General features: G+C 46.2%; 1 protein-coding gene across 1 annotated transcript; it reads left to right on the top strand.

Moving 5' to 3' along the window:
- Nucleotides 1-737: 737 nt before the first annotated feature.
- Aarsd1 (alanyl-tRNA synthetase domain containing 1) lies at nt 738-10,788 on the top strand. The gene is made up of 12 exons (XM_090350943.1): nt 738-842; nt 939-1,070; nt 1,823-1,982; nt 4,217-4,274; nt 6,008-6,164; nt 6,260-6,376; nt 6,537-6,667; nt 7,167-7,233; nt 7,422-7,513; nt 8,260-8,314; nt 9,461-9,555; nt 10,430-10,788. The coding sequence occupies exons 1-12, from the start codon at nt 804-806 to the stop codon at nt 10,563-10,565; spliced, it is 1,239 nt and encodes a 412-aa protein (XP_090207069.1). The 5' UTR covers nt 738-803; the 3' UTR covers nt 10,566-10,788.
- Nucleotides 10,789-18,102: the final 7,314 nt, after the last annotated feature.

Raw genomic sequence — 18,102 nt, 5'->3', positions numbered from 1 at the left:
CCACAGTCATCTGAAAATCCTGATTTAAAATTACTCAATTTACGCTGGCAGGGGAGAGGGGAGGGAAGGCAATGAGTGGACCTTTGGCTCTCCCCTTGATGAAACAGAAGAACCACTGCCAAGACTGACAAAAGAAGCAGAGCCACTACCCCAGATATGATGGCCTTGGGAGTCTCTGAGGCCATTCCATGAGAACATAAAACTCTGAATATGTTGACTCAAATAAAATATATTGTCAATATAATATGCCTAGCATCCTTTCCATTTCCACGGGGCAAGCCTGTTCTGTATTGAAGCCTGTACCTTTCCCAGCGTTGGGGGAGAAGCGGGACTCTGGGGGGGGGTTGAAATCACAAAGGCTAGCTGAGGGCGGGAGTGTGGCCTGGTGGTGGAGTGCTTGCCTAGCATGCACGAAGGCCTAGGTTCGATTCCTCAGTACCACATACATAGAAAAAGGCTGGACGTGGTGCTGTGGCTCTTGTGGTAGAGCTCTAGCCTGGAGGGAAAAGCCCAAGGACAGTGCTCAGGCCCTGAGATCAAGTCCCACAACTGGGGGGGAAAAAAAAGAAAAGAAAAAGGCGAGCATGAAACACAGGCCAGTCTGGGCTACGAGCTTTGTTTTCTGGTCTCCTTCGTCCAGATGGTAGGCAATGCAGACTTTCGGCACACGTGAAGCAACGATAGCCATTTTCCCCTGGCTCCGGCGCGGAGGCGCGCCCTGGCAGAAGTTTGTCCCGCGCCGCGGCCCGTCCGCACCCGGGACTTCCGGGCGCGCGCGGCCTTCCGGGCGCAGAGAGGCGGCGATGGCGTTCCTGTGTCAGCGCGACAGCTATGCCCGGCAGGTGCGGCCGGTGGCGGGCCGGGTGGCGGGGCAGTCAGGCGGGCCCGTGCGGGTGCAGGGGCCGGGCTGTGCTCACTCCCTTCCCCTCTGTGTGCAGTGCACCACGGCCGTGCTCTCCTGCCGCCCCGCGGAGCTGCAGACCGAGGGCCGCCAGGGCGAGAAGGAAGTGCTGAGCGGTTTCCAGGTGGTGCTGGCGGACACGCTGCTTTTTCCCGAAGGCGGGGGACAGGTACCGACCGGCCCGCTGCCCTGCCAGGAACCCCACAGAAAAAAATGCTCTGCTTGTGCCTCAATCCTGGGGAACTGGGGCGGATGTCAGCTCCCTTCACGCCGGCCTGCGTTCAGTGCTTACAAATGCCGTCTAGGTAGTGCGCATGCTCAATAGAAACCCAGGCTCTAAAGAGGGCGGGTGAACAGGACTCTGTGTGTGTGTGTGTGTGTGCTGCTGAGGATTGAACCCAGGACTTTGTTCATCCTAAGCAAGCTCTCTACCACAGTCACATCCCTAGGCACTTACTTCCCTCCCCCACTTTTTTTTTGTTGCTGGTCCTGGGGCTTGAACTCAGGGCCTGGGCACTGTCCCTGAGCTGCTTTTGCTCAAGGCTAGCACCCTATCACATTGAGCCACAGCTCCACTTCTGCTTATATGGTACAGAGGAATCAAACCTAGGACTTTCTGCTTGCTAGGCAAGCACTATACTACGAAGGCACTGTCCCAGTCTTGTTTGGAGTTTTCTAAAACTCTTTTTTGCCATACTTAAATGCCTGTTTTAATTCCTGAAGAACAAAACATATAGGTGTTCAAAGTAAAGAGGAATCATGTCATGGAACAAAATAGGCATTTTGCTTGGCATTGCTTCTTTCTTTTCTCTTAGGGTCCTCTATATTCTGGATATGTCTCATATAGACTTTCCCTAGAGGAGGTTTGAATCTAAGAGGTTGGGTGAGCCCTGTCTCCTGCTGATAACTTTTTTCTCCCAGCCTGATGACCGTGGTACAATCAATGGCATCTCTGTGCTGAGAGTGACCCGCCGGGGAGCCCAGGCTGATCATTTCACACAGACATCTCTGGCCCCTGGGAGCCAGGTTCAGGTCCAGGTGGACTGGGAGCGGAGATTTGACCACATGCAGCAGCATTCAGGTATGTGGGGCTATGTATGGGGAAGTCCTGGGGATTGGTAGGAAAAATCATCCTGTTTGGAGATTACTCAGAATCAGCTCTGATTTAGGTGGGAGATACTAAATGTTAATAAAACAACATGAACAATGAAAATAAATGTATTAGAATAATTGCTGGTCTTAAATATTTCTAATTTTCTACTTAACTTTTAGCTGAGGGCCTGAACTTTACTTTTTTTGCTTATGGCTTTTGCTCTATCACCTAAGCTCCACCTCCAGTCTTGCATTAGCTGGTTAATTAGGAGAGATTTCTCTCCCCTTCTCTCCCTTCCTCCCCCCACCCTTCCCCCTCTCCTCTTCCTCCTCTCTTCTCCCTCTTCCCCTATTCTTCCTTCCCTACCCAACTCAGGGCCTGAGCACTGTCCTTGGGCTTTCCTCAAGGCTAATGCTCTACCAATTGAGCTACAGCTTTTCTGGCTTTTCTATGTATGTGGAACCAAGGAATTGGACCTGGGTCTTTGTGCATGCTAGGCAAGCACTCTACCACTAGGCTACACTGCCGGCCTTGGCTTTTTGTTGTTGTTATTCTTGTTGGTCAGGGGACTTGAACTCTGGGCCTGGGCACTGTCTCTAAGCTTTTTTTGCTGCTTCCCTGCCCCTTGAGCCATAGCACCACAATAAGAGACTCATAGACTTTTTAGTGCCCAGGCTAGCTTTGAACCAAGATCCTCAGATCTCAGCTTCTTGCTGAGTAGCTAGGATTATAGGCATGAGCTTCTGTGCCCAGCACTGGCCCTGGCTTTTATTTTTACTTTTTTTTTCTTTTGTCGGTCATGGGGCCTGAACTCTGGGTTTGGGTGCTGTCCCTGAGCTCTTCAGCTCAAGGCTACTGCCCTACCCCTGGAGCCACAGCCCCATTTCCAGTTTTCTAGTGGTTAATTGGAGATAAGAGTCTCATGGTCTTTAGTGCCCAGGCTGGCTTTAAACCTGGATCCTCAGATCTCAGCCTCCTGAGTAGCTAGGATTACAGGCATGAGCCACTGTGCCTTCCTTTATTTATTTATTTTTTTACCAGTCATGTGCGTTGCTTGCTTGCTTGCTTGCTTGCTTTCTTTCTTTATTTTATTTTATTTTTTGGCCAGTCCTGGGCTTGAGCTCAGGGCCTGAGTACTGTCCTTGGACTTTCTCAAGGCTAGAGCTCTACCACTTGAGCCTCAGCACCACTTCCGGCTTTTTTCTATGTATGTGGTACTGAGGAATCGAACCCGGGTCTTCATGCATGCTAGGCAAGCACTTTAACCACTAGGCCAAACTCCCGGCCCCTTATTTATTTATTTATTTTTTTGCCAGTCCTGGGCTTGAGCTCAGGGCCTGAGCATTGTCCTTGGATTTTCTCAAGGCTAGAGCTCTACCACTTGAGCCTCAGCACCAATTCTGATTTTTTTCCATGTTTGTGGTACAGAGGAATCTACCTGGGTCTTCATGAGTGCTAGGCAAGCAATCTACCACTAGGCCAAACTTCCGGCCTTTATTTTTACTTTTGAAATTTGTGTATTTTGTTTTTCGTTTTTGTGGTACAGAGAAATTGATCCCAGGGCCTCATGCATGCTACCACTAAGCCATATTCCCTACCCTCAGGCTGGCTTTTAATCTGTCTTCAGATCTCAGCTTCCTGAGTTGCTAGGATTATAGGCAAATCCACTGGTGCCTGGCATAGGCTCAGGCCTGAGTACTATCCTTGGATTTTCTCAAGGCTAGAGCTTTACCACTTGAGCCACAGCACGATTTCCGGCTTTTTTCTATGTATGCTGTATGGAAGAATTGAACCCCAGTCTTTGTGCATGTTAGGCAAGCATTCTACCAGTAGGCCAAACTCCTGGCCCCCAGAAAAACCTTTTTTTTAAAAAAAAAAAAATTTATTATGCTAAGTATCAGACTCAGAGCGTCATGCATACTAATCTTCAGAAAAAGAAGTGTGGGCCCAGCATGGTAGTGAATACCTGTAATAATAGTTGTTGAAGAGATGGAGGCAGAATTGCGAGTTTGAGGTCAATCTGAGCAAAGTTAGTGAGACCTTATATCAAAACCTAAACCTAACAAAGGGCATATAGTTCAAGTGTGAAGACTTGGATTCAGTCCCTACTACTGCCCGCACCACCACCCCTCCCCCCCCCCAAAAAAAAAGAACGTATGAGACTATCATCATGGTAGTATGTGCCTGGACTTTTCACTTTCTCCTCTCCTCTCTTTGCTTAGGGCAGCATCTTATCACAGCAGTTGCTGACAATCTGTTTGGGATGAAGACAACGTCATGGTAAGGAGAAGGGACAGTATGAGCTAGCATTCTGTACTACTAGCTCTGTTCCCAATAATGGGTCTAGAGTATGAGGACCATATACCCATACTCCAGTGGTTGTGTTCACATTTGTCTGCTTGCTTGTAAAATGGATGGTGGGATAACCTCATTTTTCTTTGGGGGAACACAAGGATAAGAGAAGAGACATTGTCTTTACTTGGAAAGAACATGGAGGGTTGGAAGCGTGGCTCAAGTGGTAGAATGCCAGCTGAGCAATCAAGTCTAGTGAAGCTGAGCCTTTGGGTTCATATCTTAGTTCCATCCTGCAAAAAAAAGGTGAAGTACCTTTTGGAGTCTTTTAACTTCTGCTTCCTGCATGGGAAGCAGGAAATATTTCTTCTCTCTTTTCCTCCCATTTCTCCTTTTTATACTAAGTTAAGTGATTGAAAAAACTTTATAAAGAATAATAATGAAGGATGTTTAAACTTTTTTTTTCCGGTTCTGGGCCTTGAACTCAGGGCCTGAGCACTGTCCTTGGGCTTTTGTCAAGGCTAATGCTCTACCACTTGAGCTACAGCACCATTTCTGGCTTTTTTCTCTACCCCTAGGCTAAACTCCTGGCTCTAATGAAGGATGTTTAAACAACAACACTGTTAGTGGCTGGTACCTGTAATCCTAGCTACTCAGGAGGCTGAGATCTGAGGACTGTGGGTCAAAGCAAGCCTGGGCACAAAAGCATGTGATACTTTTATCTACAATTAACCACCAGAAAACTGAAAGTAGAGCTGTGGCTCAAAGTTGTAGAGCCTTGAGCTGAAGAGCTCAGGGACAGTGTCCAGGCCGAGTTCAAGCCCCATGACCAACAACAAGAAAACCTCCACTATCGGGGCTGGGAGTTTGGCCTAGTGGTAGAGTGCTTGCCTTGCATACACAATGACCCAGGTTCAATTCCTCGGTACCACATACATAGAAAAAAGCCGGAAATGGTGCTGAGGCTCAAGTGGAAGAGCTCTAGCCTTGAGAAAGTCCAAGGACAGTGCTCAGGCCCTGAGCTCAAGCCCAGGACTGGCAAAAAAACAAAAACAAAAACAAAAAACAAACTCCACTAAGAATGAATTTGGAACCCAGAAGGTGAGTCCTGGCCTCACCACTTCTACCTAGTGGGATTTTTGTTTGTTTGCTTTAGTGGATCATGCGGCTTGAACTCTGGGCCTGGGCGCTGTCCTTGAGCTCTTCAGCTCAAGGCTTCTGCCCTACCCCTTGAGCCACAGCTCCACTTCCCGATTTTCTAGTGGTTAATTGGAGATGAAAATCTTGAGGACTTTAGTTCCCTGGTTGGCTTTGAACCGAGATCCTAAGATTACAGCCTCCTGATTAGCTAGGATTGCAGGTATGAGCCATCACGCCCAGCCTAATGGGATTTTTGTAAGGATTAAATACAATAATTTATATAAGCTGAGTTTGTTTGTTTGGTTTTTTGAGATTCCCTTTGTAGTCTAGCCCCAGCTAGCCTACCTCAATATCCTCTTACAGTAGCCTCTTGAGTGCTACAATTATTGGTGTGTACCATCATACCTGACCCTATGAAAATTCTTTTCTGTGGCGTCAGGAATTGAAGCTTAGACTCTGTGCATGTTACACAAACACTCTACCACTGAGCTACATCCCCAGCGCTTATGTGAACATTCTTTTTAAACTCTCTTTCCTTTACAACATTCAGCATGCTGTGGCTACTCACTTCTTTATGGCAGGGAGTTAGGGAGGCTCCGGAGTGTGATTGAGCTGGACAGCCCCGCAGTGACTGCAGAGCAAGTAGCTGCCATTGAGCAGAGTGTCAATGAGAAGATCCGAGATCGGCTGCCTGTGAGTGTGCGAGAGCTGAGTCTGGATGATCCTGAGGTGGAGCAGGTGAGGGGAGAACCAGGCATGGCTTTGGTAGAATGACTCTCTTAAGGGCTCCTTATCAAAATTCAGACAGCCCTTCTCCCTTCCTGCTATTCCAGGTGAGGGGCCGTGGTTTGCCAGATGATCATGCTGGACCCATTCGTGTTGTTACCATTGAGGGTGTTGATTCCAACATGTGCTGTGGGACCCACGTGAGCAATCTCAGTGACCTTCAGGTATGTGAGGCGTTGTTGAGTAGTTGAAGGGAATGGAGCAGGGGGCACAACAGAGTTGGGTGTAGTAGACGAGTGCTAAGCGGAATCTCTCCTTCACTGCAGCTGTGAGGTCTCAGGACCCACTGTGGTTTATGCATGTGTGTTAACTTCCTTTGTGTAGGTCATTAAAATTCTGGGCACTGAAAAAGGAAAAAAGAACAAAACCAACCTGGTGTTTCTGGCTGGGAACCGGGTGTTAAAATGGATGGAGAGAAGTCATGGAACCGAAAAGGCACTCACCACTCTACTTAAGTAAGCCCCTTCAGTTGCCCCCTTTTCCTGGATACTGGAGCAGAGCTTGTTTATCTGTGAGGTAGATAGAATTATATGTTACCTCAGGGGAGAGGGAGTAATGGCAATCATAAGTAATCAAAATGCTTTGGATTGTAAATCAGGCCCACACAAAATGATTACTATCTTTGTATTAATCAGTAATCTCCCAGTTCCTAAAGGGCCTCCTTAGAACGTCCCTGGGTGGGGCCAAGAGTGTGGCCTAGTGGTAGAGTGCTTGCCTAGCATGCACAAAGACCCAGGTTCAATTCCTTGGTACCACATACACAGAAAAAGCTGGAAGTGGTGCTGTGGCTCAAGTGGTAGAGCCCAGGAAAGTGTTCAGGCCCTGAGTTCAAGCCTCAGGATTGGCAAAAAAGAAAAAGAATGCCCCTGGGTCCACATTCCGAGGAAGGCATCTAGCAATGAGGGCATCATGGGAAGCATTGGGCAGTGAGTCTCCATTGACTTTGTCTTACAGGTGTGGAGCAGAGGATCATGTGGATGCAGTGAAAAAGCTCCAGAATTCCACCAAGCTCCTGCAAAAGGTGATTTATTCTGTACATGGGAGAGAGCCGGGCCCTTGCCTACAGTAGGTTCTCCAAACTCTACCCTCACTTTGGGTCAGAAGTGTGGGTTTGTCTGAAGAGAGACAAAAGGAGAATGAAGTGACGAGAAGTGAGGCTTGCTCTCTCATCCTTTCTCCTTTTTTGCTCAATTTCCACTTACATTTCAGAACAACCTGAATCTTCTCAGAGACCTGGCTGTGCACATTGCTCACAGCCTCCGGAGTAGCCCAGACTCCGGAGCTGTGGTCGCACTACACAGGTGAGAAGCCAGCTGCTGTGGAGACAGGCAGGAAAGCTATGTGAGACTTGGGTTTTAGCCTCTCCACTCCCTGCAGAGCATTGTGGGAGGTGGGTTGCTAGAACATACGGTGTTCGAGTCTGAAGAGACCCTAAGAAATGTCTTACACAGCAAATTCCTTGGCTTTGATATTACCATCTTCACAAGACTTAACAAGTAACCTTATGACTTTTCATTGGCATCTTACCTCTTTCACCACCCTATACACATTCTCTTCTCCTGATGAGTCCCACTGAAGGGAGGCATAAATCCTTTCTTTATAAACTGCTGAGGTAGAGAAGGGTGTTTTGCTGGCCTTCCATCAGCAGCATCCTGTTTGCTGAGGGATATGGGACTTAGTCTAGAAAGAAAGTAGTGAGGCCTACTCCGGAGCAGTGCTCACACCTGTAATCCTAGCTACTCAGGAGGCTGAGATCTGAGGATTATGGTTCAAAGCCAGTCCAGGCACTAAACTCCATGAGTCTTTTATTTCCAATTAACAGCCAGAAAACCAGAAGCAACACTGTGGCTCAGGGGTAGAGTGGTAGCCTTGAACTGAAGAGCTCAGGGACAGCACCCAGGCCCAAAGTTCAAATCCCACGAATGACCAAAAACAAAAGTAGTGAGGCCTGCCACCCATCTGCCTATCTCCCAGTGAGGAGCCAGGCCTCCTGCCTTGTCACTGCCCCACTACATCCAGGATCTCATATCTGTGTCCTTGGTTATAGGAAGGAGGGCGATTCTGAGTTCATGAATATCATTGCTAATGAGATCGGGTCAAAGGTAAGATGAATATGAGATTCTCTGTGTCCCAGGGAGAGACCTGGGGAGCAGAGCTGTCAGTGAGAGGCATCAGCTTAGTTGAGGCCACTGCATATTAGCACATGCAGAACAGGGAGCACAAATGCATTCAATACTGTTTTCCTAGCACCAGCAATGACCTGAGCTCTGAGTTAGGTATTGAATTTGCTCTTTCAGAAGCTGTTATTTGTCAGCTTCTCAGCTCCTCAAAGCCAGATTTTTGTGTGATTAGGACATAGTATTAGAAATTCAGGGGTGGGGTCAGGCATGGCAGTGGAACATGCTTGTAATCCCAGGAGGATCAGCAAAATAAGAGGATCGGGAGTTCAAAACCAAGCTGGTTTCTAGAACCTCAACACCAGTAATCCTAGCTACTCAGGAGATCAAGGTTCAAAGCCAACCTTGTCAGACAATTCTGAGAGACTAGCAAAATGCCACAAGTGGAGGTATAGCTCAAGTAATAAAATACCAGCTTTGAGTGAAAAAACTAAAGAGAAGAAGCCCCAGAACCAGCACACATAGCAAGACCCTATTCTGGCTACTCAAGCAATGGAGAGAATTACAGTTGATGACCAAACTGGGCAAAAAGTTTGAAGACCCCATCTCATCTACTAGAAAGCTGGATGTGGTGGTGCACACCTGTCACCCCAGCTATGGCAAGAAACCTAAACAGGAAGATCACAGCATAGGCCAGCCCCTCAGGACGGGAGGAAGAAGAATGAAGACCCTGTCTCAAAAATAACAAAGCAAAAAGGGCTGGCAGTGCAGTTCAAGTGGTCAAGTGTGGCAGAGAGTATAGTTAGGAACACACACTACCTGAATAGCTGAGCTTGGGGAGCTTGTCTGACAGATGGAGCAGGGAGCAGGCAGGGGGAAGCATGGTGGTTTAAGTGATGGCAGTATATGTTGCTTGATCGGGGAAAGGCTTGAAAGCATGGCTGGAGTCAGGCCATGGACGTTGTTTTAAGCTTGGCTAGCTTTGGTCAGAGCAGTGTGGAGGGGTGGGGTCAACAGCCATCAGCTACACCACTTGTGGTTTAGGGGAGATACCTGTTCATGAGACTGAAAAACATCCAAGCTTTAGGGGAGTTGACCCCCAAATGGTGCTCACCTTGTCCTATCTTCTAGGAGACCCTCCTGTTCTTAACTGTGGGAGACGAGAAAGCTGCTGGACTCTTTCTATTGGCAGGACCAGCTGAGGCTGTGGAGACTCTGGGGCCAAGGTAAAGCTCATAGACTGCCCTTCAGGTGGAAGGCCAGGTAGTTACTAATTTATTAGTGCAGCCTGGTTAAAAGCTAAAATAGAAGGGCTGGGATGGAGCTCAGTGGCAAAGCGCTTGCCTAGCAACTGCAGTGTCCTGGTTTGATCTCTAGTACCCAAAAAGAAAACAGATACACACAAGTCAGTTAAAAGTTAAAATGAACCAGGTGCTAGTGACTCACACTTGTAATCCTACTCAGGAGGCTGAAATGTAAGGATTACAGTTCAAAGCTAGCCTGGGAAGAAAAAGCTATGAGATACTTATCCCCAATTAACCAGTAGAAAATGAAGTAGAGTTGTGACTCAAAGTGGTCCAGACCAGCCTTGACCAGAAGAACTCAGAGACAGCACCCAGGCCCAGAGTTTACGCCCCACAACCACAGGGGTTAAAAAAAAGAGTTGGGGCCAGGTACATGGCCGAATGGTAGAACGCTTGCCTAGCATGCACAAAGCCTCAGATTCAATTCGTCAGTACCACATACACAGAAAAAGCTGGAAGTAGTGCTGTGGCTCAAGGACTGCCCAAGCCCTGAGTTCAAGCCCCAGGACTGGCCAAAAAGAAAAAGAAGTTTCAAGGACTTTCCTGCCTGGCCTGGGCTGGCAGTCCTCAGATCTAGCCTCCTGAGCAGCTAGGGTTACAGGGGTGAGCTTCTAGTGAATATCTCCGTACTGGGAACTTTGAACACTTCTCCTGGTTGTGCAAATACTCTTAAGAATTTCAGAAACCACTTGCCTGTCTCTTTTCCTTCAAACTCCAAGAAAGGCTTAGAGCTGCCACTGGTTTTCATAGATTTTTCCCTCACAAACATCTCCCTGACTGTGTCTCTGATTCCCAGGGTGGCTGAGGTCTTGGAAGGCAAAGGAGCAGGGAAGAAAGGCCGCTTCCAGGGCAAGGCCACCAAGATGAGCCGGCGGGCAGAGGCACAGGCACTTCTGCAGGACTATGTCAGCACACAGAGCGCTGAAGAGTGAGGCTCTGCATGGCTGCCCTGTCCACAGGAGTTTCTCAGACAGTGAACGTTTGACTTGAAATGGCTCTACCACTACCTACATTAGTGGTTCTGACTCTCTCACTCAATGTATTTTAGTATGCTTGTGTGATTTGTATCTGTGAATAAAGTTTTTCAGATCTGACCACTGTTAGACATAATTTACAGAGTAGGCATTACATTAATTAAATCTGATAGATTTAAGCACAGATGAAATCTTCCTTTTTTTTTTTTTGGAATTGGTACTAGGGCTTGGGTTCAGGGCCTCGCACTCTTACTTGACTTTTGTCATGGCTCGTGCTCTACCTTACCACGAGCTATGCCTCCAGCTGTGAAACCAACCTTTCTTTCCTTCTTTCTTTCTCTCTTTCTTTCTTTCTTTCTTTCTTTCTTTCTTTCTTTCTTTCTTTCTTTCTTTCTTTGTCTGCCCTATTCAGGGGTCCTTGAGCTTTTTTTTTGCTCAGGGCTAACATTCTACCACTTGAGCTGCAGCTCCATTTCTGACTTTTTGGTGGTTAATTGGATATAAATTTCTCAGACTTTCCTGCCCAGGCAGACTTCAAACTGTAATCCTCATTTCTTAGCCTCCTGGATAGCTAGGCATTATAGGACTGAGTCACTGGCACCTGGCTTCTTTTTTTGTGTGAGTTGTGGTGCCAGAACTGGGGCTTGACTTAGGCTTCATGCTGTGATTGGCTTTTTTTGTTTGTTTGTTTTGCTTGTGCTGGAACTTGAACTCCAGGCCTGAGAACTCTCCCTTGACTTTTGCTACTTGATCCATACCTCCACTTCTGGTGTTAGTTGGAAATGAGTCTCATTCCAGGCTGGCTTTGAACTATGATCCTCAGATCTCAGCCTATTGAGTAGCTAGAATTACAGGTGTGAGCACTAGTACCCAGTCTGAAATCTTTCTTCATGGAGAAACAGTTGCCCATGGAGTGTGCAAGTCATTCTAGAGGCCTTGCCTAGAGATTAACCTCATTTGTATCTCTTTGTTTTCCCTTCCCTTTCTTTTTTTCTTTTCCTTCCTTTCCCACTCTTCTTTCCCCTTCCCCTTTCTGGCATTGAACTTGCTAACCTCTTGAGTGTTGGGATTATAGGTATAAGCCACATTATCTAGCTTCAGAGCCTTTTTTTTGGAGGGGGGGTCTGTTATGGGGCTTGAACTCTGGGCCTGGGTGCTGCCTCTGAGCTCTTCAGCTCAAGGCTATTGCTCTATCACTGGTTTTCTGGTGGTTAATTAGAGATAATAATCTCAGGGACTTTCCTGCCCAGGCTGGCTTTGAACCACGATCCTCAGATCTTAGCCTCCTGAGTAGCTAGGATTACAGATGTGAGCTGCCACACTTGGCTTGGCTTAACGCTTTTGGGGGGTTCTCACTTTTTGCTCAAGCTGGCCTAAAACTACAGTCCCCTAGCTGACTAGCTTCTGAAGATTTGGGACTACAGAAATTAGCCACTATGCGGAGCACTGGCCACTCAAATTGGTAGAGTGATAGCCTTGAGCAAAAGAGCCCAGAGACAATGCCGAAGCCCTGAGTTCAAGCCTCACAACTGACCAAAAACAAAGAAAAAAGAGGAAGCATGATCTAGTGCCTCACGTCTGTGATTCTAGCTACTCAGGAGGCTGAGATCTGAAGGTCAAAGTTCAAAGCCAGCCCAAGCACAAAAGACCATGAGACTTCTATCTCCAATTAACTACTAGAAAAAGTGTCCCTAAAGAGCTTAGGGACAGCACAGAGGCCGGAGTTCAAGCCCCATGACCAAAAAAAAAAAAAAAAAAAAAAAGCCAGCTTGAACTACAGCACTTTTGAAAGTAAAAGCAGTGCTTCACACTTTCCATTAGAACAGCAGCTACAAGCCCACAGCTTGCTGGGCCTGGGCAAACTTGGATTTCTAACTTGAGACACTGCCCTGGTTTCAGCCTCCTGACCTGAGCATGGGGACATGAACACAGTGTCCTAAGGAAGATGGAAGGTTCTGAATAACTCAATTAGGAAAACACATAAACACTTGTATAAATTTTATGAAAACGGCTGTTGGTTTTATTTTAAACATGAAAAGAAAGTAGCTGTTTGTGAACTGATGATATCATTCACGACTGTCACCGCACCCCTGATTCGGTGCCCTGCAGATGGCAGCGGTTTCTCTTCACAGTTGTCTTACGAGGTTTTCCAGTAAACAGAGCTGAATGAGTTTATTTATTGGAGCAAGAGTTTTATGCATAGACACATATTACACATTCTGGAACATTGTTATCAGGCTGTGTGTGTGTGTGTGTGTGTGTGTGTGTGTGTGTGTGTGTGTGTGTGTTGACTCTAGAATTCAAACTTGGCTTGGGAGCTGTTCCTGAGGGTTTTTTTTTTTTCCTCTCAAGCCTAGTATTCTACCACTTGGAAGTACTAGCACAGACATTCACGTGAAAGACTTAAGGTGTCAGAAGGAAGACAATCCTAGCACAGGTGACAGTTCAGGAAAGCATTGGGTCAGTCCATCCCACAGCCCCACCTCACCCTTGGTGCTGAGTGGAAAGGAACAAATTGCTCAAGCTAGCACAGAATGCCCAGTCTTTTTCTAAATAAGGACTGAAATAAACTCAGTCTGCTACTGATGGGAAAGCAGATGGCTTAACCTACCCAGTGAAAAACTGGCAGAAAGTGTTGCCCATTTCCCACTGGAATTAGATCCAAACTGTGACTTGAAGAGCCTCCACAGAGGGCAACCAAGGCCACTTGGGAAAGAGTGATGAAGAACTTTCCTTCTCTTTCAACAGTTGCTCATAACTCTGAGGAACAAGAGAGGACCTTAGCTGACTGCCCTGGGCTGTGTCCAGAGCACAGGAGGCTTGCATAGAGGCAGCCTTCTCTTTTTTCTTTTTTTGCCAGTCCTGGGGCTTGAACTCCCAGCCTTCTCTTGCTTTCAAAAAGTTCTTGTGGGGCTGGGAGTTTGGCCTAGTGGTGGAGTGCTTGCCTAGCATGCACAAAGACCCGGGTTCGATTCTTCGGTACCACATACATAGAAAAAAGCCAGAAGTGTGCTGTGGCTCAAGTGTTAGAGCTCCAACCTTGAGAAAACCCAAGGACAGTGCTCAGGCCCTGAGTCCAAGCCCAGGATTGGCAAAAAAAAAAAAGTTCTTGTTAGGGCTGGGAATGTGGCTTAGTGGTAGAGTGCTTGCCTAGCATGCATGAACCCTGGGTTCCAGTCCTCAAAACTACATAAACAGAAAAGGCTGGGGGGCCAGGAGTTTGAGTTAAAAGAAGAAGAAAAAGGAAAAGGTGGAAGTGGTGCTGTGGCTCAAGTGGTAGAGTGCTAACCTTGAGCAAAAGAAGCTCAGGGACAGTACCCAGGCCCTGAATTCAAGCCCCAGGATTGGCTTTTTTCTGCCTAGGCTGGCTTTGAGCCACAGTCCTCAAATCTCAACCTCCTGAGTAGGATTACAGGCATGAGTCATTAGCACTTAGATCAATATATATGTATTTCAAGGCATGTTGCACATGGTAAATATATACATACAGTTTCTAGTTGTTAATTCTAGTAAGGAAATGATTTAGAAAGAAGGGAAGAATCTATACTTTTTTTTTTTTTTGCCAGTCCTGGGGCTTGAACTCAGTGCCTGAGCACTGTCCTTGGGCATTCTCAAGGCTTGAGAATGCCACTTGAGCCACAGCACCACTTCAAGCTTTTTCAGTGTATATGGTACCCAGGAATCGAACCCAGTGCTTTGTGCATGGTAGGCAAGCACTCTTACCGCTAGGCCACGCTCCCGGCTCCCACACTTTTTTTCTGTGGAAAATTCTTCTCTAGTAAAATCCAACTTGTATTTTTGTTGTTATTGACTGATACATAAAACCAACAGTTGCTGAATTCATTTGCTTATTTGTTCAAGAACTATTTCCTGAGAGCACATGCGTGCCAGACAGCTGTGCTGAGCACTGGAGCCACACCCCTGAGTCACAGCCAGCAATTATGACCGGGGAAGAAAGGCAAGAAAAGAAGCAAGCAATAACTGTAAACCCCTACATTTGAAGAGAAGAAGAACAGAATAGGAGTAAGTGATAGGGCATCGTGGGGCATGAGAAGGGACAGGACTGAGGCTTGTGAAGAGTTTAGTTTCTGTGTGATTTCATGTCCATGCCATTGCAAATAAAACGGTGTTTAATATGTAAGTGCAGTTTAAGACAAGTTTTCTGGTTTTCCTTCCTGAAAGATGCTATGTGTGGGCTCTGCTTTATTAAAATTCTACATCTGAAAATTATCTGCCAGCTCCAATTGGTGCCCAGGGATTAAGAGACTATGGATTCATCCATGATCTCTATAAAAATTGGGTGCCTTTTATGCGGCAGCTGTAATTCAGAGAATAAGACTGACATGAGTTATACAAATGTCATAAATGTCACTGCTTATATAAATGAGCTTTTTTTTTTTGCCAGTCCTGGGGCTTGAACTCAAGGCCTAAGTACTGTCCTTGGGCATTTTCAAGGCTAGTATTCTATCAGTTGAGCCATAGCACCACTTCTGGATTTTTTTGTGTATGTGGTTCTGGGGAACTGAACCCAGGGCTTTGTGCATGCTAGACAAGCACTCTACTGCTTGGCCTTAAATGAGCCTCTTTGATGATTGGTAGGCTATTTCTTCTGATCCTAAGAATTATCCCTCTTCCTGTTTACAAAAGGTAAAAACTCAGTTATACCATATCAGAAAGAGGTGGGCAGCCTGGGTACTGGTAGTTCATTCCTCTAATTTTTTTTTTGGTTGTGGGGTTTGAACTCTGGGCCTGGGCATTGTCACTGAGCTCTCTAGCTCAAGGCTAGCAACTACCCCTTGAGCCACAGCACCACTTTTTGGGTTTCTGGTGGCTAATTGGAGATAAGAGTCTCAAAGACTAGGGACTGGGAGTGTGGCCTAGTGGTAACATGCTCACCTAGAATGCATGAAGCCATGGGTTCAATTCTCTGGAACCATATACACAGGGGGAAAAAGCAGGAAGTGGTGCTATGGCTCAAGTGGCAGAATGCTAGCCTTGAACAAAAAGTGTCCAAGGACAGTGCCCAGGCTCTGAGTTCAAGCCCCAGGACTGGCAAAAAAAAAAAAAAAAAAAAAAACCAAAAAGTCATGGACTTTCGTCCAGCTCTGGCTGGCTATGAACTCAGATCTCAATCTCCTGAGTAGCTAGGATTAAGGTATTATCCACTGGGTACCCTGTCTTCATGCCTCTAATTCTACTTACTCTGGAGGCTGAGATGAGAGGGTCACAGTTTGATCTGCCCAACCCAAGCAGAGAAGTCCAGGAGACTCTTATCTCTAACCACCAAAAAGCCAGAAGTGGAGGTGTGGCTATAGTATATTTATAATGAACTTAAAGAGAGCCTAAGAGATTACACAAATGAAGACCCTTTATTATGATGAATGTAAAGAGCTCACACAGGATTATGCAGGCCTCCCTTTGTATTTTATAAACTCGAATCTTTCTCTTGGGATTAAATAAATGACTTTAGAACCTGGGGTACTTAAGGATCTTGAGGCTGTTAGGTAATTGTGGCAGTGAAATCATTAAGTAAGTACACTATAAATACAGGGAAAACCTTCCATTAGAATGTTGCCATGTAACCGCTAGTTTTGGGGCAGGCCCACATGCCACAATACTGGAGGTTTATTCTTTATGGAGTCCTCAAGGTGAGCTCCTAATTCCCTGCCTTTGATTCTAAGTCTCTTTGTTTCCTCCTTTCTGTTACCCTTGGGCAGTCTCTATAGAAACTGTATTGTGTGAGTTTTACAAGCAGTGTTAGAGAAAGTGTATTTTTTCCATTTTGAGGACTTGGGTGCAGATGATGTGGAAATTTCCACCGAGCTTGAAAAACCTGGAGAAACAGTCACTGAAAAAAGTTCAGTTGTTCAGCTTCTCTTTCCTTCACTATTGTCTGTCACCATCAAAATCAACACATCTTAGAGTTTTGCATAAAACATTTTAGTTTCTTCTGCTCTCATAACCTTGCTTCTACATCAAAATCCTTTAGGGTAGCCTCAGACCAAGCCTCCTGCCCTTTGTGATTAAACAGCAGAGGGCGCTGTGAGCTTATGCTTGCCAAGGGCTCTGTCAGAACAATGCAAAACGGAAGTCAGCCAGATACCTTTTCCTAGTGGCTCCTTATCCATCCAATGTGATAGGAGGGTAGGCGGGAGCTAGGAAAACTGCCCTGTCTATGGAGTTTCCTTCCCTGTCTTCTTGCTTTCTTTTCTTGTGCCAGTCCTGGTGCTTGAACTTAGGCCCTTGAGCTTTTTTTGCTTAAGGTGAATACTGTTTGAGCCACAGTTCAATTTCCAGTTATTTTGATGTTCAGTTGGAAATAAAGAGTCTCATGAATTTCCTGCCTGCACTGGCTATGAATCCTGAGCCTTACATGTCAGCCTCCTGAGTAGCTAGGATTACAGGCATGAGCCACCAGTACTGGCTGAAAATGGTTTTGTAATTCATTTACATGATAATTTTCTACTCAAAAAAGAAAGCCAGGACTATAATTAAGGCAAATTAAATTAACATACTCTGTTGGAGCAAGAAAGCCCTTAAACCTTTTAATGTCAACTTAGCACAGCAACAATGAAAAAGACAATTTCCCACAACTCTCGGTAAGGATTTTGTGTGTGTGTGTGTATGTGGTAATGGGGCTTGCACTGGGCATGGGTGCTGTCCCTGAGCTCTACAGCTCAAAGCTACCACCATACCCTCTCCTTTCTGGAGATAAGAGTCTCAGGTTCTTTTGTGCCCGGGCTGGCTTTGAACCTTGATCCTCAGATCTCATCCTCCTGAGAAATTAGGATTACTGTAATCTCAGCTCAGATTTATTTTATTTTATTTTATTTTTTTGGCCAGACCTAGGGCTTGAACTCAAGGCATGAGTACTGTCCTTGAGCATTCTTAAGGCTAGCACTCTACCACTTGAGCCACAGCATCATTTCTGGCTTTTTTCTGTGTATGTGGTAGCAAGGAATCAAACCCAGGGCTTCCTGCATGCTAGGCAAGCACTCTACCAGTAGGCCATGCTCCGGCCCCTCAGATGTATTTTTGCCAGTGCTGGGGCTTGAACTCAGAACCTGGGCACTGTCCTTGGGCTTTCTCAAGGATAGAGCACTACTACTTGAGCCACAGCACCATATCCAGCTTTTTCTGTGTATGTGGTACAGAGGAATGGAACCCAGAGCTTTTCCATGATAGGCAGGCACTCTACCACTAGACCACACTCCCAGTCCTCAGATTTTTTTTTAAATTAAAACAATGACTCTATCAAACTTACAGTGGTTGCATTTAAAGTGGTAAACATGGACTCAGATGATGGTGACTTAGACCTATCATGGCAATAGAGATAATGAAAATGAACAGAATTTAGAGAGAAAGCTAAGAAGATTGGAAGGGAGGAAGAAAATAGCTGGATGGATAGATGGTAGTATCATCCATTAGAAAAAAAAAACTTCTAGGCTGGGCATTGGTGACTCAAGCATGTAATCCTAGCTACTCAGGAGGCTGA

Source organism: Megascapheus bottae, chromosome 17, assembly GCF_031878675.1.
Source record: "Megascapheus bottae isolate mThoBot1 chromosome 17, mThoBot2.hap1, whole genome shotgun sequence".
In the NCBI taxonomy this organism is placed as follows: domain Eukaryota; kingdom Metazoa; phylum Chordata; class Mammalia; order Rodentia; family Geomyidae; genus Megascapheus; species Megascapheus bottae.
Note: the sequence above shows the minus strand (reverse complement) of the source record. Positions and strands in the feature narration are given on the sequence as shown.

What these genes read in the sequence shown, in the direction of transcription:
- Aarsd1 (XM_090350943.1), top strand. Translation starts at nt 804, where the DNA reads ATGGCGTTCCTGTGTCAGCGCGACAGCTATGCCCGGCAG. An exon ending in GGGATGAAGACAACGTCATG is followed by an intron (nt 4,275 to 6,007) that starts GTAAGGAGAAGG and finishes TCTTTATGGCAG; the next exon opens with GGAGTTAGGGAGGCTCCGGA. An exon ending in GCAATCTCAGTGACCTTCAG is followed by an intron (nt 6,377 to 6,536) that starts GTATGTGAGGCG and finishes TCCTTTGTGTAG; the next exon opens with GTCATTAAAATTCTGGGCAC.